Source organism: Lipophrys pholis (assembly GCF_963383615.2).
Source record: "Lipophrys pholis genome assembly, chromosome: 19".
In the NCBI taxonomy this organism is placed as follows: domain Eukaryota; kingdom Metazoa; phylum Chordata; class Actinopteri; order Blenniiformes; family Blenniidae; genus Lipophrys; species Lipophrys pholis.
Genome location: NC_137647.1, coordinates 2,679,133 through 2,705,087, shown reverse-complemented (window position 1 = coordinate 2,705,087; position 25,955 = coordinate 2,679,133). Strand labels below are relative to the sequence as shown.

The 25,955-nt window shown below is 44.4% G+C and overlaps 1 protein-coding gene across 1 annotated transcript in view; it reads left to right on the top strand.

Annotated features, from left to right (window-relative positions):
* Positions 1–25,955, top strand: part of gas7a (growth arrest-specific 7a) — a 30,617-nt gene that overhangs the window by 1,105 nt on the left and 3,557 nt on the right. The window contains exons 2-10 of the mRNA XM_080487974.1: positions 2,725–2,851; positions 6,022–6,099; positions 8,723–8,802; positions 11,093–11,155; positions 17,859–17,948; positions 19,341–19,456; positions 21,714–21,788; positions 22,858–22,936; positions 24,661–24,792. Of these exons, the coding sequence (XP_080344100.1) occupies positions 2,725–2,851; positions 6,022–6,099; positions 8,723–8,802; positions 11,093–11,155; positions 17,859–17,948; positions 19,341–19,456; positions 21,714–21,788; positions 22,858–22,936; positions 24,661–24,792 (840 nt within the window). The remainder of the gene's footprint in view (positions 1–2,724; positions 2,852–6,021; positions 6,100–8,722; positions 8,803–11,092; positions 11,156–17,858; positions 17,949–19,340; positions 19,457–21,713; positions 21,789–22,857; positions 22,937–24,660; positions 24,793–25,955) is intronic.

The following is a 25,955-nucleotide window of genomic DNA, read 5'->3' as shown; positions in this document are numbered from 1 at the left end:
TTATAGAGCATCTTCCTCTGCCATCCTCCAGATTATAGAGCATCGTCCTCCTCTAACATCAGGTTATAGAGCATCTTTCTTTCTCCTCTAACATCACATTATAGAGCATCTCCCTTCCTCCTCTAACACCATATTATAGAGCATCTTTCTTTCTCCTCTAAGCCAGATTATAGAGCATCTTCCTCCCGCCTCTAGTATCAGATTATAGAGCATCTTCCTCTAACATCATATTATAGAGCATCTTCCGAGGGTCTGGAAACCTTCTTTCTCTGAGTTCTCGCTCCAGCAGAAGCTCAGTAGAGCGTCCGCCGCTCTGCCGCAGCCTTACTCATCAGATTCTCCTCAGACTCAGAAAGCCGGCGCCATTGCAGAGCAGCTCTGGTTTCAGGGTTACGTTAAGAGCAGCTCCCCGGAGGATCGAGGGATTCAGAGGAGATTTCATCACATCTCCGCCATCCTGCCGTTTGTTCCAGTGGAGCGACGACATTTTCTCCTCGGCAGCCGGAGGCCGTGTGAAATCACAGAGAGGAGATGAGATGAGGAGAACCTCATGATAAGAGTTTATCTTTAAACACCCCAGCGATGATAATCCAGGCCTTTGATTCTTCGCTCAGGTGGAAACCTCACGTCCTGAAAACCGAACAGAGAAGCGGTTCACAACACATGGACGTGTGGTTCTGCAGATTATTGATCTTTTATTCTGCCCATAGAAATATAACTGCTTTTGGTAGCTTTCTACAGAACCAGACTCATGTGAGGAAACCTGCAGAACCAGACTCAGGGATTTAGAAACCTGCAGAACCAGACTCATGTGAGGAAACCTGCAGAATCAGACTCAGGGATTTAGAAACCTGCAGAACCAGACTCATGTGGAGAAACCTGCAGAACCAGACTCGGGGGTCTTTATTGGAAGGTTCTGCCTGGGTCTGCAGGTCTCTGCCAGCTTTTACCGTCTCTGTTTCAACACGCGTCTCCTGCACAAAGCCTGATCTGACGCTCTCACTGCAAACTGCAGGAACCAAAGAGACGAGTCCCTTTTAACGCTGCACATCAGTCGCCTTCATCCGCCCACTCTGCTCCGTCGCCCCGCCGAGCCGGCAGCAATCTCCCCGTTTACACCTCCGTCCTGTCGTCCTCCCGCCCTGACGCCGCAGTCCAGCAGCTGTCAGACTCTGCAGGCAGATGCGAGCTCGCCTCGCTCGACTGAGTCCGAAAATGAACATCCAGCCAGCGATCCCTGCAGATTAGAAACGACCCCCCCACCCCACCCCCCACCCTACCCCGACCCCCACCACCAGCGAGGCTCGCTGCAGTCGTTTCTGGGCCTGAGCGAGGCGTCGACTCCTGGGGACCGCTGATAAGCCGCAGTGCACATTTATCATTATTTATCCATTTAGACGATCATATTTCAGCGTGAATATCACCATTATTCAGCAATGAGAAGAGCTGCAGAGCAGAATGAGGATTTAATGGTAAAAGCATCACGTCAACATTCAGCGTGTCTGCGAGCGTTGGAGCTCCACAGAATGAAGCAGCGCCCAATTACAGAGGCTTTTTGTGGCTGTTTATATACGCAGTGTTCCCTTACTCGGGGTAAATTCCTCCATCCTTTGGCACAGGCCTTCAGGAGAACCAGCAGTTTATTGTTTATTGTTTATTAGGATCCCCATTAGCTCCCACAACCTGGTTGCTCGTCTTCCTGGGGTCCAATGATTAAAAAAAAAAAAAAGGTTAATGGCCTCATTACAGCAGCAGACCTGCAGAGCTGCATGTGTTCCGGATTAATCAAGCTCGTGAAACTTCTGCTGCCTCCTGGAACAAAGTTCAGAAAACCACGGACTCCGTTAGTTCTGATGGTCGTTGGCCAGTTGGTCCAAATCAGTGACTTTAGTGTCGTGGCTCTTAAAGGGGGTTCTCTCATTTTAATTGATCTAAACGGTGGCTGAAACGATGAATTAGTTATAAAAAAAGACGGTTTTAAGAGCCATTTCCAGGACAACGTCTATAAGTGAATATAGAAATCTTTTGTTTATGTTAACTGGTTACATCAGTCAGTGGGAGGAAGATGCTCCATAATCTGGATGTTAGTGGAGGGAGATGCTCTATGATCTGGGCGTTGGAGGAGGAATATGCTCTATAATCTGGATGTTAGAGGGGGAAGATGCTCTATGATCTGGATGCTAGAGTAGGACGGTGCTCTATAATCTGGGCGTTAGAGGAGGAAGATGCTCTATAATCTGGGCGTTGGAGGAGGAATATGCTCTATAATCTGGATGTTAGAGTAGGAAGGTGCTCTATAATCTGGATGTTAGAGTAGGAAGGTGCTCTATAATCTGGGCATTAGAGGAGGAAGATGCTCTATAATCTGGGCATTGGACGAGGAAGATGCTCTATAATCTGGATTTGATCTTTTCTTAAAGAAACATATTCATTAAATAACAGTGAGATGACGTTTGTGGTCACAGATAGAAATAATCGTATATTTTGACATACCCAGTAAGTCACATGACTTATAGTCTAAAAAACACAGTATTGGTCATACTTATTAGAACATTTCATTAAACTGAGGGACGTTTCAATCTTCTGGCTGTTGTGTTGAATTCTCCTTCTCTGTGTTGCAGGACTGGTTTTTTTGTTGTTGTTGTTGTTTTTGTTGACAGAAAGTTAAAGAGGGAGGCGTGTTGTTGGTTTTGTGGTTAATAAGTTGGTACGTGTCTGAAACAGAAGTCCTCCAGCGCCGGCAGCTCCAGCTCCCCCACAGCGGAACCTGACAGGCAGCGTCTCCCCCCGGGATGGACGAGCTACACGTCTCCAGAGGGCCTGAGGTACTACGTCAACTGCTCCAGTAACGGTGAGCGTCTGAGAGACACTGCAGGAGGTCTGCCCACATCACACTCACTGAGAACGAGGACATGCTCATGTTTTGGTCCACGGGCCTTATGCCTGACGCTCCTTATTTATAGTGTGCTCTAAAGCATGCTCTAAACGCACACGTCTAGACCCAAAACTCGACAATAAGTTTACTCTAAACTCACACTTTTAGAAAGAAACTCTCTTCAATTTACTCTAAACTCTAATTTCAAGAGTGAAACAACTCTAAATTTACACTTACAGTGCAAAACTCTTTACAATTAACTCCAAACTCTATGGTTAACGCTAAACTCTATGATTAACTCTAAACTCTATGGTTAACGCTAAACTCTATGATTAACTCTAAACTCTATGGTTAACTCTAAACTCTATGGTTAACTCTAAACTCTATGATTAACTCTAAACTCTATGATTAACTCTAAACTCTATTGTTAACTCCAAACTCTATTATTAACTCCAAACTCTATGATTAACTCCAAACTCTATGGTTAACGCTAAACTCTATGATTAACTCTAAACTCTATGATTAACTCTAAACTCTATGGTTAACTCTAAACTCTATGGTTAACTCTAAACTCTATGATTAACTCTATGGTTAACTCTAAACTCTATGGTTAACTCTAAACTCTGATTAACTCCAAACTCTATGGTTAACTCTAAACTCTATTATTAACTCCAAACTCTATGATTTACTCCAAACTCTATGGTTAACTCTAAACTCTATGGTTAACTCTAAACTCTGATTAACTCCAAACTCTATGGTTAACTCTAAACTCTATTATTAACTCCAAACTCTCTATGATTAACTGTAAACTCTATGATTAACCCTAAACTCTGATTAACTCTAAACTCACACTTTTAGAGCAAAACTACTCACAATTTACTCTAAACTCTAATTTTAGGAGTAAAACTTAAACTCAATGGTCAAAATCCCTTAACTTCAAACTCTCCATGAATACTAACGTTTATATTGTTCTCTGCTGCATTTTTGCGCGGTTTCATTACAAAAACAACCAACAGCGCCAACTAGTGGCCCAGCATGCTATCTACATTGTTTCCATAGTTTCTGCAGTTTCCGTGGAAACGCACAACTTTTTGAAAACATTCCTGAGTAAATGTGAAACTTTTCCGGAGTGAAAACGTAAAAAAAACCAAGCATTTTCACAGTGTTTTGTTTCGGCGATATGAGCAGCAGAATATACTTTACGGTACTTTGTATTGTTTAGTAACGTAAACAAAACGAGCTCAGATGGTCGTGTGAGCGTCTGACTCGAGGTTTTGAACGGATCGAGGGTTTCAACAGATTTCTCAGCTTTCATCTCGGCGAGCCGCCAGGCCTCATTATCATTCCTCCGTCATCGCGTATCAGCGCTCGATCCGCTTTAATCTCATTATCCTCACCGAGCGGCAGATCGAGAGGTGTGCTTCCTCCTCCTCCTCCTCCTCCGAGCCGGTGAGGGCTGGGGGGGGTGGGGGGAGGGGGGGGGGGGGGGTGCTCGGAGGCCGGTGACCTTTCACTAACATCTGCTGGGGCAGTTGTGTGTTTTTCACCTCATCTGGGAGGGAAGCCGCCGGGATGGGACAACTCCTGGGGGGGACGAGGGAACTGCAACAACATCACACACACACACACACACACACACACACACACACACACACTTTAGCAGCTATTTTTATATTCTGCAGCCATATGCTGCAGCAGTTGCTTTTTATTTTGTGACGGTTTGTTTTTTTATTTTTTTATCTTAATTTGGAGCTTAAAGTGTGTGTGTGTGTGTGTGTGTGTGTGTGTGTGTGTGTGTGTGTGTGTGTGTGTGTGTGTGTGTGTGTGTGTGTGTGTGTGTGTGTGTGTGTGTGTGTGTGTGTGTGTGTGTGTGTGTGTGTGTGTGTGTGTGTGTGTGTGTGTGTGTGTGTGTGTGTGTGTGTGTGTGTGTGTGTGTGTGTGTGTGTGTGTGTGTGTGTGTGTGTGTTCCACAGCCGCCTTTCTGTTTTCAGTAGATTTGCTTTGATAGGAGGAGCGGCACAAAGGAGGATCAGTTGAAATCTTTCCCTTTAATCCCTCTGGAGCTGCGAGTGACAGCGGGATTTTAAATGATGAGGGAGATTTACAGGAAGACGCTGCTGGAAAATTGTTATTGTGTCTGATTTTCTGCGTTCTAATGTGGCAGCGCTGAAGACGAAGCCCCCCTGAAGCCCCCCGAACCCCCCCGAAGCCCCCGACTCCACGGGATGACGAGACACACTGAAATCTGCCAACGAGCCAGAAAACATATAATGTCAATTTAAGTTTGTGTTTTTTCTTTTGTCCAGTGAAATTTTCAGAAGTGGTTTGGTGAATATAAGAACACCGAATGAGCGTTTTCTGAGCGGAAAAAAAAATCTGTCAACTCACACGTGAAACTCTCCACAGTTGAGTCTGAATTCTCCACGATCAACTCTAAACTCACTGTGAGAGTGAAACTCTTCACTATTAACTCTAAACTCTGAATTCTTCATTATTAACTCTAAATTCTTCACTATTAACTCTAAACTCTAAATTCCTCACTATTAACTCTAAATTCTTCACTATTAACTCTAAACTCTAAATTCCTCACTATTAACTCTAAATTCTTCTCTATTAACTCTAAAGTCCTCACTATTAACTCTAAACTCACACTGTGAGAGTGAAACTCTTCACTATTAAGTCTAAACTCTAAATTCTTCACTATTAACTCTAAACTCTTCACTTTATTTATCTATTTATTTATTACCTTCATCAATGAAAGTTTGGCCAAGAAGGTTATTTATTTATTTATTTATTTATTTATTTATTTATTTATTTATTTATTTATTTATTTATTTCTCCATCCATCCATCCATCCATCCATCCATCCATCCATCCATCCATATGGTAATTGTTTTACAAAAAATACACATTGAGCGGCAAACTGATTTCGCTTTGACCCGCCAACATTTTGAAAAACAATCTGTGTTCCTGCGATTATTACTTCACCAATGAAGGTTGACCAACCAACAAAATTTTACAATTTGCTCTAAAGTGTACAACATTATTACATTATTATGAATACATTATTATCAGAACGTCACTAAACACATCAGAGACTCTGGGCTGCAGTGAGCTCTTGATTCCTCTTGTTTGTGTCCTTCCAGAAACAACATGGCAGCGTCCGTCCCCGTCAGCCGAGGACCCGCAGAGACCGCTGGCGCCGCTCAGCTCCTCGCCATATGGTAACTCTGGGCCGCTGTCCTCCTCCGGCACCTTTTCATGATGCTGGAGGCACAAACAGAGCATCACAATGAAATCTGGGGCAGTCAGTGGAGTTATTCATCCTTTATTACATGGAAACCGTTAAAGAGTTGCAGAGCTGCTGTCTCTCTCAATACAATTTATATAGAGCATCTTCCTCAGTTTACAATCAGATCATAGAGCATCTTCCTCCTAATTACACCCAGATTATAGAGCACAGTTCTCCTCAAATGTCCAGATTATAGAGCACCTTCCCTCAAAACCAGATTGTGGAGCATCTTCCTCCTAATTACATCCACATATAGAGCATCTTCCTCCTAATTATTTCCAGATTATAGAGTATCTTCCTCCTAACAATATCCAGATTATAGAGCATCTTTCTCCACTAACATCAGATTATAGAGCATTTTCCTCCTCTAACATTTGATTATAGAACATATTCTTCCTCTAACATCAGATTATAGGGCATCTTGTTCCACTAACATCCAGATTATAGAGCATCTCCCTCCTAATTACACCCAGATTATTGAGCATCGTTCTCCCTTGTCCAGATTATAGAGCATCTTCCTCCAAAAATCAGATTATAGAACATCTTCCTCCTAATTACATCCAGATTATAGAGCACTTTCCTCCTAATAACATCCAGATTATAGGGCATCGTCCTCCACTAACATCAGATTATAGAGTATCTTCCTCCTAATAACATCCAGATTATAGAGTATCTTCCTCCACTAACATCAGATTATAGAGTATCTTCCTCCTAATAACATCCAGATTATAGAGCATCTTCCACCACTACCTGGATCAACATCTTCAAAGAAGCGTTATTTCAAATGTTTCAAGTTAGAGTGGGAATCTTGTTCACCAGGGATTTTCATGTTGCAGTAAAGAGTCTCTCCTCTCAGCTCCTCTTCATTCATGCCGTCAGACAGACGAAGGTTTTCGGCGCTCCATCACCGTCATCGGTGTTAATCTGCTCATTATGTTCACTCCAGCTGAAGCTGACACGACGCTAATCGTCTCCCCGAGACTCCCCAAAAGCTTCAGCTGACAAATCCCAAGCATTTCCGACACGTTTCTGACGGGAGGAAAGCCCGCGCTGCCTGACGAGGCGTCATGGCCGCCGGCGAGCTCTCCGACCACGACTCAGAGAGCAGATGGTTCTCCACCGCTCTGCTGGCACGAGGCCCACAAACACAGAGCGGTGGGGCGGGTGTCAGCGTTTAACCAGACGAGCACGAGCCTCCTCTTCCTCTTCCTCTTCCTCTTCCTCTTCCTCTTCCTCTTCCCGACTCACTCCAACTAGCAGCTGCAGAGAAAAGACCCGATAAGACCGAGGAGCTGAACACTTGAACCTCCTGAAGGGGAATCTGGCTTCTCTCTGCTCAGCAGCTCCTGTTTCCTCCACTTTCCTCCGTTTGCTGCACGATTATCGTGTTTTTTATTTTTTATATATATATATATATATATATATATCAACTGTGTGAAACACTAGCAGTGCAGTGGTTTGCTCTCATGCCTCACAGAGAGAACGCCCCTGGTTTGAGTCCGGGCTTCCAGCCGAGGCAAATCAAGAAAAATATTCAGCGTTTGAAGCTCAATGAATAAAAAAAAACAACAACTTGGAAATAAAGGAAGGAAAGTCACTTTTAAAGAGGTGGAAGAAGATCATTTTATATTCAAAACAATTTGGTACAGTTTTACAAAAAAAAAAATGCACATTGCGGCAGTCTGGAGGAAACATGGTTCTGATTGGCTCTACTGAGCATGTGCACAACTTCTATTTCGTTGTGCAGGACCAGTAGCAGCGCTTCTGATGCTGAAGATTAACTTCCTGTGCCTGAATCCTCGGTTTTACCGCTGAGAGCCGCGGATCCCCGGGTAATTAAAGCGACCATGGCGTCTATTTTTGGTGGCGGAGGCGTCCTCGGGGGTCGGCGCTCTGCCGGCCTCACGTGTTTACCTTCAGCCGGAGATGGGCCGGCGTGATGAGCGGCGAGCCGACAGCTCGTGAATCACTGGCGACGAGGAGTCGTTACGAGCCTGAAGGATGCTGCTACAGAGCCGGGAGCCCCCCGAGGGCCGGGGTCGTAAATATAATGTCTCCATATAAGAAGGCGAGGAGAACGTACCGACCGGGAAGGAGAACTGAGAGGATTCAAAGCATTTGTATTTTACTCAATAAATCCTAAATAATTAACACAGGGATACTTTAGGAAAATTCTTCAACCACCTTTAACACGAATTTCACTCGGTGACCTAAAAACACTAAAATCCTTTCTATTCATTCTACTTCTAGTTTTTAATGGCATTTATTTATTTATTTATTTACATAACTTTTTGGCATTTTAAAAGACACTTAAGTGAATAAAAATTGTTTTTCCAGTAATTTTTTCAAAAGATCGTTTTATATCCTGATTTAACTGAATGCAAAAATGAATATTCCTCTTAGTGTTTTTTACGAATCATACGTTTTTGATATTAATTTGTTTTTAGATGGATTTTAGTTTTTATGTTGTTGTTGTTGACTTGAGACAAATTGAGAGTAAAATGACCAAATGTTTACCTTCCCTTTGTTCATTCTTTTTAATCTTTCACTTCCAGTTAACGGAAACCACGGCGGACCGAAGGCGGGCCGGGCAGCAGAGAGCGTCGCTCTGAGAAAAGCTCCAGCGTACAAACAGGTGAAGGCAGCACGATGTTCAGAAGGTTGATGTTTGGCTCCCTCTAGTGGACAACATAAGTATGACAGCAGCAGTGTGGAGAGAAAGGAGATGAAGTGTAAAATTAGAAGATAGGACCAGGACGGGGACTCCTTAAATCCAAACTTCTGTTTACTGGGTCATTAAGAACAAATTCTTATTTCCACTGGTGACCTTGAAAAAGGACTAAAACCCTTTGAAGGAGAAGGATAGACACAATAAAGAATATCGATAAATGACTTGTACAAGAATGAGATGCTTAAATCTTCTCGCTTTCCCCTTTTTTTCTGCTTCTAACATCGACTTTGAGCTCTGAACTAATTTCCTAATAAATTCTTTATACTAACGAGTGCAGAGAGACAGACGGTCTCACACACACACACTCACAGGTGTTTGGTCAGTGACATGGAGGACATGCAAACTCCATGTAGATAGGCCCGGATGTTAAACCACGACACTGCTGACTGGTGGTTATAATGTTGTGGCTCATCCATGTGTTGTCACAGAATTTGTTGGTTGGAGTTTTGGCTGCTTCTCAAACGGACTCACCGTGTTTCTATACCGGATTACTTTTCCTATACGACCTCCAGTTGAGGTGAAAAGTCCATTGGCAGTGGGAATCAAACCGCGGACCGTCCCAGTATTTAATAACGATCATCAGCCATGAGTCAGATCACAGTAATGAAACAAACAGCATAAGGAGCTCCACCCGCTGCTCCGGTGAACCGGGGCCAACGCCGTCTGCTCGCCACACCCACAGGACTCACTGGCCGGCAGAGCGAGTCTTGAGTGGACGGACAGTCGCTCCATATCGGTGGCTGAGGGTAGTTTGTCTCGAAGGAGGAGCTGACGCTGAGAGGATCCAACGGAGCCCCGCGACTCCTGGGAGGACGTAGGTGGAGGGAACTGCCGACACCACCAACACCGCTGCCATCTCCATGTTTTGTACGGAGAAGGTGAGACCACTTTCTGTTTTGATGTTGTAATGGGACCAGGTAGAAGGTGAGACCACTTCCTGTTTGGATGTTGTAATGGGACCAGGTAGAAGGTGAGACCACTTCCTGTTGTGATGGGACCAGGTAGAAGGTGAGGCCACTTCCTGTTTGGATGTTGTAATGGGACCAGGTGGAAGGTGAGGCTACTTCCTGTTTGGATGTTATAATGGGACCAGGTGGAAGGTGAGGCTACTTCCTGTTTGGATGTTATAATGGGACCAGGTGGAAGGTGAGGTTACTTCCTGTTTGGATGTTGTAATGGGACCAGGTAGAAGGTGAGTCCACTTCCTGTTTGGATGTTATAATGGGACCAGGTAGAAGGTGAAGCCACTTCCTGTTTGGATGTTATAATGGGACCAGGTGGAAGGTGAAGCCACTTCCTGTTTGGATGTTGTAATGGGACCAGGTAGAAGGTGAAGCCACTTCCTGTTTGGATGTTGTAATGGGACCAGGTAGAAGGTGAGGCCACTTCCTGTTGTGATGGGACCAGGTGTATCGTGGTCATGTTTCAGTACAAACACTGGAGTTCTCAGTGCATTTCTTTAACCCTTTCCTGTGCCTGGCTCATTCCCCAACACTCCATCTGATTGGCTGCATGCTTTCCCTCCTGTTTCCTTCTCCTCCTCCTCCTCCTCCTCCTCCTCCTCTTTCTCTGCATCCCTCCGATTGTAATTATCCTTTTTAGAGGCGATCATTCAGCCATTTCCACACAGACCCCCACCCCCCCACCCCCACCACCACCACCACCACCAACCCCTCCTCCAACACTGCTCCCTCCTCCATTGCTATCCGTCTCTCTGGGGATGGAGGTGTGGCGAGGATCATGTAAATAAATCCCTCTCCTCCTCCTCCTCCTCCTTGATTTCTTTGTGCTGTTACTCCGTCCCTTGCTCCTCCTGCTGCACCTCCTCCGTGATGAGATGAGCTAGGAGGAGGTGAAGGTGCATCTCCTAACACCCTCCAACCTTAAACCTGACGGCAGCTTCACCCGAGGCGAGATTTCGTCACGCTGCCGGTTCCACACACCCCCTCCCCCCCAACACTACCTACACGCACCTCCTCCTCCTCCCTCTTCCTCTCCACTCGCTCGGCAGCTTGCAAGACGGAAGGCAGCAAGAGAGGAGAGAGAGAGAGAGAGAGAGAGAGAGAGAGAGGCGCAAGTGAGGAGAGAGTGAGGCTTTCCTAGAATAGAGAAGCAGGAGGTGAGAGGGATGATGATGGAAGCCAGCTTTGACACTGAGGAGAGTTTTGACGATCCCTCCTGTCTCGCCCCGCAGCCACTGGGCTCCGTCTCCCCGGCCAAGAGGCACATCAAGGAGGTCAAGGAGACCAAGACCACGGTGAGTGACCGGGAACTTCTTCTTCATCTCTACCTTCATCCAAGCTCCTCAAGTTCAACCCGTCCATTCTCTCCGGCTTCCGGCCATCTTCTGACGGGTGTCTTAAGGCTGGGACTTCAGAGCATCAGGCTTTAGGGTCCTGGTGGAGAAGCCAGTGAGGTGGTGGTGGTGGTGGTGGGGGGATTAGTCTGAATGAAGGAGTCCTGTGCCTTCTCATTTGTGGCCGTCTTACTCGAGCAGATCCGTTCGATGCTCAGAACTCCTCTCAGATGTTGTTGTGGAGAGCGAGGAGCTGATCTCGTCACCCCGCAGACCGCCAGCGGTATTTTTAGATCGGTCCGTCTGTCAGGAGATGAAACTGTCAGTGATCTCCGAGTGTTTCTGCCATCCAATTGTTGCTCAGTGTGATGCCGCAACCCCCCCCCCCCCCCCCCCCCCCCCCCCACACCCCCCCCTCGTATTTTCTCCTCTTCTCCTTAAAACACTCTGTCATCTGCAAAGCGTCAGACTTTACAATTGTTCTCATATTCCTGCTGCTTTTTCTCAAGATTGCCCAGACAGGAGCTGTGGTTATGTAATCTCTCAGTTTATAACGATGGTTGTGTGTGGGGGGGATGAGTGAGTGTGGGGGGGGGCAGACAGTCAGACAGTCAGACAGACAGTCAGACAGACAGTCAGACAGACAGTCAGACAGACAGACGGTGGGTTTTTGTGCGTCTCGGCGGGGGTTCGACGTTGCCCCTCGACCGGCTCGATGACCTGCCGCAACCACGGGAGCCATCACTCTGCCTATTGTGTAAAAAAAAAAAAAAAAAAAAAAAAGAGAAGAAGAAGAAAAACACCACCAGACCTGTGAGAGATGCAGCAAGTCCAGTTTCCATGGTGACAAAGGCAATAGCACTGATTAATGGGTGTTGAAATGGAAAACGCCGCCACAGGAGGGGGGGGGTAGAAAGCCATTCAGATGTTCACTCAGGACACACTGTTTGGAAGGAAGAAGAGCTTCCTGCCTCTTCAGAGATCTTCGTTTGGTTTGGAGGAATTTGTTGAGGATTGAAAAGTCTGGACGTCTGGGGCGAACGTGGCGAAGGGCTCACCGGTGACACAAAAACACTTTATTCAAAGAGCATATGTGCCGGCGAAGCCGACGCTCCGTTTGCACGACGACTCAAGTGAAAATGCTTTTTTTTTTTTTGGAACGATTTCGTTTCAGAAAAGTTTCCCGTTTTTACACAACGTTCTGAACACGATGTCCATTTCTACGGCGACGGCATGCAACTTGATTCTGCTGCAAGCAAGTTTGTCATCCCAGGCTGCATACATTAACCAAATTTGAGTTTTTCTTATATGATGTAGTTTCTTTTTTTTTTTTAACCGACGAAGTCGTGAAGGAGGTTTTTATCTGTCCGAAGACCGACACGTCATCAGTTGTCAGATGACGCTCTGAGGAAGACTGCGGAAGGTAAAAACATCAATCATGAGTTTGTCGGTTTAAAAAGAAACTACATCATAAAGTTAAGAAGACAAAACTAAGATAACTCGGCTGCTGAGTTTTACTCAAACAGTGGCAGTAACTTTACATAACATGTCACACTCACTCACACACGGGTTTTTGAGGTTTGCTCTCTTGCCCAAGAGCACTTCGCCACATGGACAGGAAGAGGCGGGGGTTTGGACCGCCAACCGTCGGGGGGGGGGGGGGGGGGGGGAGGAGGCGATTGGCTCTGACAGTTGAGCTGCCGCAGCTTGTGTGAGCTGTCAGCTCCATCAGCTGTCACCAACTTGTTGACAGTTTAAGTACACGTCTTCACGGTCCAAAGATAATTCATTCATTCTTCTGGACGCCCTGGCAGCGAAGACAATCGCAGCCACTGACGGGTGAAGACGGCGAACGCAATCACACGCGTCACGTTTGCACCCACGGAATCCATCGGGGCTCCAATTGGCTTCATACATGACGTATTGATCCATGTCCACATGGGCTCGTAGAGCCAGCAGCCCCCCCCCCCTCCAGACTGTCCTGCCGGTGAAACCTCCAGGAGGTGACCGGGGGCATCAATCAGCTCGGCTTGCTGCTCTCAGTGCGGAGGAGTGGAGTCTCTGTGGGATAACCCACTCTCTCACTTCTGTCACAAACAGAACTACACAATATTCAATATTACTGTCGGGGTGTTTCTACGGGAAAGCGTTGTTTTTCTGTTTTCCATATCGGCAAAATGTTTTTTGTAATGCAGCCATCGCTCAGCTGTACAAGTACAAGTACTAACCCTGAGCTGCTTGCAGATACAGAGTGCCGATTAGAGTACTTATTAAATGCCATAAAACCTCATTTATATTCCATTCACTAATGATATGCGAAGGCGATGCTTTGCCGTGAATCCTCTCCATGCAGCCTCTGCTTCGACGCTGCGTCTCCTCCACCAGCCTCACAGTCTACATTAGCGTAGCGCAGAGGGTAGCGTCTATCGCCGCTCTGCGCTATGCTACATAGAGACTGTAGACCGAGGGACCGAGCTGCTGGGAATGAAAGTATCAGTCACTTTAATGATGTCTAGCATGTAGCATCCCTGCTGTGTGAGCCTGAAACTCTTTAGCATGTAGCATGTAGCATGGCTCGGCATTTCGTGTTGAGCAGTTAAACTACTGAGCGCTATCAGGCTAACTCTGCTGGTGAGGAAGTTGCTGGTGTTGTACGAACTATCTTTCTCTTTATATTTTGGTAGAACATAATGTTCTTTCTTTATTAATTCTCAATTAAACGGCGGACACTGCTCGTCCGCTCTCTACCTGCGGGCGAAGTTGCTGAAGCATGATGTCACCTAATAACAGCCAGGTTGTATCGGGGACTCGATATCCAGTATCGGTGCATGTCTCGTAGTAAATGTACATATTGTTGGAGAGGAGCTGTTAAATCCAAAGAAAAGAGCAGCAGAGACCCTCTGGATCTCTGCGTCTCGGTCTGTAGTGCAGGTGTTGTTTCAGAACAGGTGCGTTCACGTGGAGACGGAGACGAAATCAAACAGGACGTCAGTTTAACGTTAATGGTTTAAATTCCTGCAGCTTTGTGCTCTGATGCTGCAGGTAGCAGACCTCTGTTCCTTCACGGGCCCCCGTCAAGCAATGATTGCATCATATTTGCAGAGATATCACTACCCCCACCTCCAACCTCAAAACCCCCCCACCCCTGCGAGACCCTTCACGTGTCCTGTTACATCCAGCGCAGCGCTCCTGTTCCTGCTGCTGCAGCTTGGTGTGCTTCAAAAAAAGAAAAGAAAAAAAATACACAGGTGATGACGGCTGGAAGCGAGGCGCCTCGCGTTGCACAACCCCTCTGCCGTTGTCATGGAGACACACGACAGAACCCCCCACCACCACCACTACCCCTCCCCCCTCCCTAGCAGGATGGCGGATTGAAGCGGCACGTCTGGCGTAACCTTGTCTTCACCTTCAGACTGAGATTCATGTTTTCATCAAACATTTATTCACCGCGACTTGTTGCTACGCTGCGGCGGCTCCACCGAGTGTTGGCGGGATTCACCGGGACGCTGCGATTGGCCGGCGAGGGAGTTAAAATACAAGCGTTGGAGGGGGGGGGGGGGGGGGGGGGTCATCGCAAGAAATATGCTCAAACACAAGAGGCATCTCACATGTTTCTGTCTCTAACAGACGTTATAGAGATTAGTTATATTTAAATGTACAACGAAGCGTTTTGCAGGAAAAACATTAACGAATTGTTTGAATAATGAGATTATATCAAAGAATTCTTCTTCAGATGGATAAAAAACAAATACATACAACTTAGAAATGTAAACAAAATGAGACTAATGATTCCTTAAACAAAGATAGAAAAACACAAAATGTAAACAAGAAAACATCAATAATCTATAAAGACATGAGAAATCTATAAATAAAAAGACAAATAAAGGTAAACAATTGATAAATATAGAGACAATTAGGAGCAAAATGTAAAGAAAGAGCCATCAATAGTCTGTTAAATATACAAATTATTAGAAAGATGAAAACAGTAAAAATACATAACATTTACAAATGAACTCAAAATAGAAAGATGTAAACAAAACAGAAAAATAGGCTGATGACAAAATGTAAACAAAGACAAACAGAATGTAAACAACATAACATCAACAATCTTTAAAACGACATGAGAAATCTATAAATGGACAAATAAAGGTAAACAAGTTAAGTCGATTAATATAGAGACAAATAGAAGCAAAATGTAAACAGACGTCAATTATCTTAAAATATGAAAATTAAAAGAAAGATAATGATGACAAAATGTTTGCTTCCACTGAACTCTGACAACAGATTTGTCGCTCAACAAATGGACGGAAGAGCTGCTGCTCTTTGTTGGATGCAACCACTCCTGATAATGCTAATGCTAAAGCTAAGAGTGAGCGAGACTGTAAGAAACAGTAGCTTCCCAGCTTTCTTTTTTTTTGGTATATTCATATTTCGAATGCAACATATTGGTCCCTGAAGCGCGACTCTCCACAGATGACAACGTGCTTCGGATAAGGCTAATGCTAATGTTAACATCTGGCTCAGTTACAAGGAGTGTTGAAGATCGCAGCTTTACTGCTTCTTTATCATGTCAGATTTATTGGCTTCAAAAAGAGCTCTTCGTCATTGAGTACAACATGCTAATGCTAATGCACACAGTTGGCTTAGAAGACAGCACAGCAGCTCTTTAGATTTCTTCACCTTATAAGGTTATTGATGCGAATTGGTCAAGACAAGCTGCTCGTCATTGAGAACAACAGTGCTAATGCTAATGCTAATGCGAGACAGCAGCGCTGCAGCTTTTCAACAGAGACGGCAGCCGTTCAGCTTCAGCCGCATCATTTATTTTTTCTAAAAACAAAGAAACAAAACACGGAGATAAATAAATAAAGAGTAAACTAATGAAGTCAGCATTGCCTGCAGACCCTCATGAGGCTGAATGTTTATGAACGCTGAGCGAGGACAAAACGTCCCATTTCCACTGCAAATCTGCTCCGATGTGTCGCCCGCAGCTTCGTTTCGTGCTGAATTAAAACTGCGCCGTCGACCCGAATCCAGCGGGCGGACCTGAAACGGCCCCGGTTCAGCCTCCCAGCGCCCCGGGAGGATTTATTACTCCGCATTAACGTTGGGGTCCGGAAGCCTCCAGAGCAGCTCACTAAACAGCCGTCAGGGAGAAGTAAGTTAGTGGGACGGGCCTCCGCGAGATGGATGGTCTCATTTCCAGCGGGATGCGAGAGACAGATAAACAACAGTCATGATGAATGTGCGGGCGGTGTAATGGAAAATCTGGTGCCCGTGACAATCGGTATGATCTCCGAGGCAGAAAATGAACAAAGTGACTGGTGGAAGTCACGCTGGAGTTCGTACGCGTCGGCTCACTCTTTATTTTTTTCTCCACATTAGCATCTCCGGACGTTTATATAATGCGAGGGGAGGTGGGGGGGGGGAGGCGTTACTCATCTGTTGTCAGAGTTCAGTGGAAGCTGAGCGATGGAAACCTTCACACTCGGGTCGAAGACTTATGAATAAATCTTCACATTGAGGAAAGAATTCCGTCTAAATGACGATCAGATCCAACATGGCAAAATAAACATGCGTGATGTTGAAGGAGAGGAGAGGTCAATCATGTGCTTCAGGATACGGATGCACCGATACCGATACCAGTATCAGGTCGATGCCAACACTTTGTGTTCTGGGGTGTTTTTTTAGGTACGATGAGAAAAACTGTGAAGATAACGGCATATAATTATTTGTATAAAACATAAGAAACATGTGTATAATAAATAATAATAGAAACAAAAAGACATTTCAGATGAAGGTAGAATGGGCCTTATTTAATCAATAATCCATGTGCTAGGTACTAATAATCAGTTCCTGTTTACTGCTTTCAAAAACAGTCAACTGACTTTACTGGTTTAAATCATTAAAAGTTCATTTTAAGTTAAAGTATTACAGGGCTTATTTAAAAGAAAAAGAAAAAATAACCATCATGCAAGTTGTTTGTTTTAATGTATGCAAATTACTAGGAGATAGAAACAAAAATTTATGAATAATTTTCATCTGGAATTTTCATTTATGATCGCACGTCTCCTCTGTCTCATCTTGTTTCTATGTTTTTAATGTAAAGCACTTCATGAAACAACTGTTCTTAAAAGTGCTATTTAAAAAAGTTATTATTATTGTTGTTGTTATTGTTGTTATTATTGTTATAAAATGAAAACATGGTGTCAAATAAAGCCGTGCTGTGTGCGACGCGGTGGTTCAGTGGTTCACCCTGCTGTGAATAGGCTGTGTGGAGCAGTGGCTGAGAGGGCACAGCGGAGGAGGAGGAGGAGGAGGATGATGATGAAGAGGGGGGCTCACAGATGGGGAACATTACATAATTGCAGCCCGGAGAGTAATTGAAGACGTCGCGGAGCGAAGAGTCTGTATTCAGGCTGTTTATCTGCCGTTAACACCTCCTCCAGTTCATTTGTTCAAGTCCCAGGACACGGAAGAGAAAAGGTTTCTGTGTTCTCTCTGCTCCCCTGAAGCCTCTCAGCTCACCTTCTCATGGTGTTTGCTCATGTCTGACCTTCTCTCTTCTTTTTTTTTTTTCCTCCTCTCATGTGCATGTTAACACAGTTCAGACCAGAGTCCCTCCTGCGTTCACACACACACACTTCTCTTTTCTCCGCTCCAGATCAACTGCGTGACTTTCCCCCTTCCCGGTGAAGGTCCGGAGCAGCAGCTCCTCAAGCCCAACGAATGGAGCTACTGCGATTACTTCTGGGTGAGTTCCCGCCGACCACGTGAGCAGACGGCGGCTGGAATCCCGCACGTACTCTCCTGACTCACCCCGACGACCATGAAAAGATTTTCCACAAGCGTGCAGCGTCTGTTCGTCTGTTCCTCCAACGAGGAAACATCACAGTTCACGTGGCATATTTGAGGAGACAGATGCAGGCCATCAGAGCATTTCCGCCAGTGACCATGAGGGGGCAGTGTTGAGATGAGAAGTCGATAATAAACAGCAGAAACCGTCAATAACAACATTTAGTGTGACCTCTTGACTTCCAGAGCGACGCCCTCCGCTGCATCAATTTCCAAACGCTCCATCTTACTAATTAAACGTTGAATTAAACTAAACGTTTAAATCATTAAATGCCCGTAGCAGTTTTGGTGTTAATGGAGGATTAAATGGTGCCTCAAGAAACCCTCCATCACGAAGTACCTGCTGCATCCACGAAGTCAGGCCGCAACAGAACAACAAGCCTTCACCTGAATCAGCTTATTTACTCAGGCTCCGCCCCTTTTACTGAACAACCAATCACTGCACATCACACCAGGTCAGAAGGCGATTTGATTGACAGGTTACCACGGACACACAAGGAAGTAGTTATTTGTCAGGACTATATAATCTGTCTTCTCAGAGCAAATTTTCTTCTCTTGAGTGCAAAAAATAAAAATTTTACAAATCAAAATCATGTTAACGTCTATCAGAACTTTGCCGAAGCTTTAATGCTAATGCTATTTCACCAGCTGTAACAAGCACTGTTGCCCTCTGCTGGTCAGTTCTGGGTATCAGCGTCTTACTCTAATAGTGTGACTAATAATGAGATGCCTTTACTATTACAAATTGACCATTTTATAATGCTCGGTCGTCATTTGGGCCAAACTTGAACTTGTTCCGTCCGGTTCTGCCCGGCGGGCCACACGTTTCACACCCAGAATAGATCTCTGAATGACTGAACGATTCCCGCCGAAGCCTCTTGATGACATTCGGGGATAAACTGGGCTGCGAAACGTTTCAATCCGATAAAAGCCCAGAAGGTAATTGGTTAATCTGTTTTGGCTGTGAAATACGAGCTTTCTGCTCCTCGCTTCTCGTAAACACGTTTGTCATGTCGGAGGATTGAACCGCTTCACGTCAGCGTCTCCCTGGTGGCAGATTTCATTCTCCAGACGTTTTCCATCCTGAACCAGGTTGAGCGTCGAAACGCCCTTCGTCTTCCCTCCTCCTCCTCCTCCTCGGCTTCGTGTTTGCGTCCAGAGGTTCTTGTCTTGTCCGTCCGCTGACCTGCCGCTCGACGACAATCCGACACTCCCGAGTCGGAGCGTCGGTGACTCACGCCGGCGTCTGCAGACGTGGCGAGGTGTGACCCCCGTGGTTCTCTCTCCTCAGACCGACAAGAAGGACCCGCAGGGCACCACGTCGGTGGCCGGCTTCGAGGTCCTGCTGCAGAAGCAGCTGAAGGGCAAACAGATGCAGAAGGAGATGTCGGAGTTCATCCACGAGAGGTAAGCCAAGCCAAGCCACGCCACGCTACGCCGCGCTATGCTACGCCGCGCTACACTACGCCGCCTGAGAGGAGTCAAGGAGACGAGCCCCAAGTGTTTTTACAAAATACAGTTTTCCCCCATTTTCAAGGATCGATTCAAAAAAGTTCCACGTTTTCACTTGAAATCGTTGCCGTGGAAACGAGCCCAGATGAGCTGAGCGGTGTTGGAAGGAGAGAACAAACGTAAAGTTCCTCTCCCTGAATCCACACGGGAAATATGAAAGTATCTTGGAGCCAGTTTGAATTGTTGATCTTTGACTCCCCAGAATCCCTTGGGGCAGGTTTCCCAAGATGGCGTCAGTCAGGAAACGTCAACAGTTTGACGGTTTGTCTGGAAAACTTCTGGACTTTGGTGTGAAGGATTTGAGAAAGTGCAGGATGAGATGAGATGGTTTAGTTTGGGTTTGTTCTCTGGGCAGAAGTGAGAACTTCTATTTAGGAAGAGATTTCGTCAACATTCTTCTGGGAGAGTAACTTCACAATAATAACGGAGGTTGCTTGTGACGTCTTGTTCGTCCCGTTTCGTCATGTATTTTATGTGACTAGACAAACACAAGGAGGCCAAATAAGACATGGTTTTCACACTTTATTACAAATTGAAATGAAGGTGTGCTGTTCAAAAGTCTAGTCATGAATTTTGTCTCCATCCATCTTCCATTATCTCTGAGCAGCCTCCCTGTCCCTTCTGAGGCAGCCTCTCAGCATGATGCTGCCGCCACCATGCTCGACAGTGGGACGGCCCGCTCAGTGTTTTGCATTCAGGAGTTCTCCCTGCGACGGAGCGGTGGCTTTCCCATGTCCTCTTGCTCAGCAAATGGGCGGATGAATAAATGCTTCCTTCACTCCTTAAATCCATCCATGCCTGCATGCTTTGTCTGAAAAGACGACCGGTGCGGCGTAGCTTTGTTCCATTCGCTCTTCCTCTACATAAAGCTCCATTGTGGGTGGAGGAGTCCCAGTTTCGCCTCACAATCCGCCCACCATGTAATTACGCAGCACTTCCTGCTGAATAAATTAACTTTTACATCCGATCTCACGCCTCTCTGTGTAATTAGCCGAAGCTCTATTCGAGTTGTGCGAAATAAATGATGAACATCCGCCCCCACCCCCGCCTCGTTTCATTCCTTCCTGCGCTGACCTTTCCTGTAAGGCGGGTTTGCTCGGATCCGGACATTCAGTGAACAAACGGGGCTCGTGTCCTTCCTCAGGTGGCAGATTTACTCAGGTGTGTGTGGGAACGTATCGCCGCTCTGACCTGGAGTCTGGAGGTTTTTACCGTTTGCTTGATGGTTCAGGCGGAGTCGACCCTCTTGCGGGCTGTTTCTGGCCATCGGGTCTTATGTTCGACACCCTTGGCGTAGATATTGGATTTCACGGTACGAGTCTGGTGATATGAGGGTTTTTCATACAGCTTGGCTCTCAGAAAGTTTCCATTTGTGAAAAAGTCCAATAACCCAGTTTGGAGTCCTCAACCTCAAACAGCCAATAAGACGACTAAACACTTTGAACTTAACTGATTTAACAACATTAATTAACTTCAAGTGAAATGGACCAACTGGGAAAAGACACTTTAATTACTGATAACCACCAGTTTACCAGTTTAATTATTCAAAGAATTTCCCAGTGGGATTAATTAATTAATTAATTCTCCTCTGTTCTGTTTTGTTCTATTCCGTTTTATTCTAATAATACCAACTGAATCAAGTCACTATTAGCGTCTCTGAGGTCTTTTCAGTTTTCTTTCCCACTTTATTCACCTTTTAAACTTTCTATTTATACATTGATATTATGAGTGCCTTTATATTGAATGTACTATCTATTTTATGGGTACTTTTGCTCACTTTATCCACATCAACACAGGGAGCCGCACCTGAAATTTCTTTCTCCTATACATATAATGACAAATAGTGTCGTGTCGGGACTTTTGTCACAATATACCACGAACCCCTTTTGAGTTTGAGCTGCAGTACCGCCATCTAACAAATGAACATTTATACAGAATTGAACAGCAGCTCAGTGGTTTTAATGTCATTTTCCAATTAAAACTGAAACTAAATCATCTTTATTTCCACACTGAAGACAGTCAACTTGCCGCAGTTTGTTTTTTGATGATGGTGATCCAGTAACAATGCGCCGTGTGTGTGTGTGTGTGTGTTTCATTAAAGAAGTGTGTTTCCTGCCTGGATCCGCTCGCCTGACGCTTCTCTCTGTTTCAGGATCAAGATTGAGGAGGAATACGCCAAGAACCTGTCCAAGCTGTCTGTGAGCGCGCTGGCAGCTCAGGAGGAAGGGTGAGTCGGCCGTCGTCGTCTTTCCTCAGAGAAAACTCTCCTCCTCTTTCAGCCGTCACGTCAGAATAACGGCTCAGGCGCTTCAGAGGCTTTGATTTCACTCCAGATTTGTAGAAAATCCTGCAATTGCATCACTTTTTATGTTGATTTTCAATTTTAAAAAACAGAAATGCACACGCGAGTCCAGATATTAATGCCAGGCTCTGTGTCTCTCAGCCTCCTCCAGTGTTATTGATTAACTTTGTTGACTGAAACCTCACTAGGCAGCGGTTGATCAATCCGCTTCAGACCCGACGTGGGCGACGTGCAGACCGAATGGAAACTACAAATACTGCACACACGTTTCACCTCAAATGTTTAAATTCTCTTCTAATGTCATAGGATCTGTTAGTTTGTAAAGAGGATGAAATGTACTGATCAGGTTTTTCTTCACAGCTTCAGACAGTTTGAATAAAATGTGAATTGTCAAAAATAAACAACAACATAGATGAAGAAAACCTCTTTATTTATACTGTGAAGAATTGGGAGGAAAAACATCAAGCTAATATTTCAATATATTTATTCAAAAAGCATCTCGTCTTCCTCCAGTAATCAATTGAGTTTTATTTTATTTGCTCTAAAGTAGCTCAAATCAGTCATGTCGGTTTTTTTAAATTAATATTTTTTATATATATTCTTAAAATATATCTTATTTTTTATATATATTCTTAAAATATATCTTAATATTTTTTATATATATTCTTAAAATATATGTAAAACATTTTTAAATGAAGATATTAAATGTTTATTAATAATAATGATGGTAATGATAATAGTGATAATAATGCTGCATTATTTGTATTGTGCTTTACATTATTAAATCTTCTCTAAAGGAATCAATATAGAACATTTATTTTTTTAAGTGCAAAAAATTCAATAAGACCTGCAAAATCACCATCAATCTGTTTATTCTCGAGGGAAATAAATCCGGAGCAGCGAAACGCTTCGACCTCCTCTAAACAAAGAGCAGCTTCCTCCTGTTTCCTTTCAACCGGCTGGAAATGACTTTGTGTTTGGATGTTTGTCCCAGGACTCTGGGAGAAGCCTGGACTCAGCTGAAGAAGAGTCTCCACGACGAAGCCGAAGTTCACCTCAAGTTCTCCAACAAGGTAAGTTCTGCTTCGTCAGATCCAGAAGATCTCAGCCAAACTTCCAATGTGGCTTGAAAATGAACTCCTCAGATTTTATAACTTCATCCAGCATCAGAAACACGATTTGAGGATGAAGTTTCCTCAGATATGAGCTCAAGGTTCAGGATACTCTGATTACTTTTGTAATGATCACTTTGATTAACGGTGCTCATTCCGTGTTTAAATATCAGGGATGTTAACCAGTACTTATATGGCGCTTATTTAAAATATTAATTACATCACAAATGTGTTATTCAAAATGATTTCAGAACTCTTATTTTAACTTCTTTTTAAAACTTTCAAACGCTAGTAGAAATAAACACATATGCCAGATCCGGATTTACCGTATTTTCAGGACTATAAGGTCACATTTTCACGACAACGTTTTAAAGTGAAAACGTAAAACTTGCGTTGTCTTTAGGAAGTCTGTTTACACAACAACGGAAATGCTGCTCCCTGTCATGCACACTATGGACGTAGCAAATAACTGTTCTGCACACGGTCAGTAGATTGTTTTTAGTGGTTTGGCGGCTGCCGTGGAAACGAACTTTCTTTTGTTGTTGGTTTTTTTTTTTTCACAAAAGCGAAGCGTTCCATCTGAGTGGCTTCATTATCATCCCACTTAATTTCTGCTCTTTTTCACATCTTCTGTTGACATTTTGGTTTTGGGAGACGCGTTTCTTCGTCAGTGTGAATCAACAGTAACGGAGGTTTTTCTGTGGTACTGTAGCAGCTTTCTGTGGTGAAACAGTGACCCCTAGTGGTCACAGATGGTATGTTCCATGTATTTTAATATAAAATTCACACGATCACACAAACAACTAATGAAAGAGTGACTAATACTCTCGAGAATATGGTAAATTTGTCAGAGAATGATAAGATTGTTGTAGTTGAAGCTTGCAGTTTGCTGTTTTCTTGTATTTCCTGATCCGACTCAGTCATGTTTTTCTCCTTTAAACTCGATTCGACCACACTGGTTCCAGACCTGGCTCTAAATAAAGCAGAGGCAGCCCGGAGCTTTCTGCTCTGATGTCTCATTAATTAAACACATGTTCTGACGAGTCGTAGTAAACGAGCCCTCGAGTTCTGATGAGCAGCATTTAGCTTCCAGCTTTAGCATTCTGCACAAAGGAGGCTCCTCTCTCCCCTAATAAACACAGTTCCTCGTCATAATCAGGTAAACGGTCCTTTTCCGACGTCTGCACAACGGGGAGCAGACTTTATTAGGGACTAGAGGCTCCGAGCTGCAGCGTGATAAACCTCAGACGTATTGATTTCTGAGAGGAGAGCCGCACTCCACCGGTAAACACAATAATAAAAGTGAAGCTCGAGGAGCCGAGTCTGGAAACACAAGGTGAATAATGCAGCAGGGGAAGGCTTCGGCCTCTCACGTGTCCATAGCCAACGCTTCACAAGATTTAACAGAGATAATGATCAATTAATCAGACAGTAAATCATTTAAACTGCACTTTACTGACTGTGGGTATAAATAACACACACACACACACACACACACACACACACACACACACACACACACACACACACACACACACACACGCACACAGAACACAAAATAGAAAAACGCTAAGACAGTTTTTAAGCTCGTTCGTCTGAACACGTCTAAATTCTCTAAAGTAGAGCTGAAACGTGTGAAGCTGTTTGGCGTCGTTTGGTCAGAAACAGTATTACTTGTTTTGCAGCTCCACTCGGAGGTGGAGAAACCGCTGCTGACCTTCAGAGGAGACAACTTCAAGAAGGACCTGAAGAAGTACGACCATCACATCGCCGACCTGAGGAAGCAGCTGGCGAGCCGCTACGGCGGCGTGGAGAAGGTACGGAGAAATTTAATTCAAGATGGCGGTGTGGAGGAGGTGCGGCCCGCCATCTTTATATGGTTTCACTTATGTGCTTTTAAATAAGTATATTTCTTCCATAACATATTTGGTGTTTGTTTAAATCAATATCAACTTGTCCTACAATTTATCACGTCACAATGTAGTATTTAGTAGTCCACAATGTAGTATTTAGGAGACCACAATGTATTATTTAGTAGTCCACAATGTAGTATTTAGTGGTCCACAATGTAGTATATAAGAGTCCACAATGTAGTATTTAGGAGACCACAATGTATTATTTAGTAGTCCACAATGTAGTATTTGAGTCCACAATGTATTATTTAGTAGTCCACAATGTAGTATTTAGTGGTCCACAATGTAGTATATAAGAGTCCACAATGTAGTATTTAGGAGACCACAATGTAGTATTTAGTTGTCCACAATGTAGTATTTGAGTCCACAATGTATTATTTAGTAGTCCACAATGTAGTATTTAGTGGTCCACAGTGTAGTATTTAGTAGTCCACAATGTAGTATTTAGGAGACCACAATGTATTATTTAGTAGTCCACAATGTAGTATTTGAGTCCACAATATAGTATTTAGTAGTCCACAATGTAGTATTTAGTGGTCCACAATGTAGTATTTAGTTGTCCACAATGTAGTATTTATTGGTCCACAATGTAGTACTTAGTAGTCCACAATGTAGTATTTAGTGGTCCACAATACATTAGAATGCTTCATTTATAACTTTAAGATATCTACTTGATTTTATTTTATGATTGTTTAGTAATAACAAACAAAATATACATTTGGGCCACAACCAGCGCCGCCCAATTATAGTTTGGACGCCCTGATTTTTTGGGACGGACACCTGAAACCCCAATGTCCTAAAAACGGTGGTTCAGGATGGCGGCGTGATGAAGGCACGGCGCTCTTCATCGCCAGAGGAGGCTCTCCAGTGTTTGTTTACTGGAGCACAACTCTCCCACGCTGGGCTTGTCGAGGCTCCAGGCTTCTCTCGCTGCCTCCCGCCTCCTCCAGGAGCTCATGAATGGACGAGGAGTCCGTTTCTCGCCTCCTCTCAGTGTTTCTCTGGCAGTTTGCGGTGGGCGGCAGCAATATGTGGAGGATTTGTTTCCTAAAAACCAGAAGCAGAAA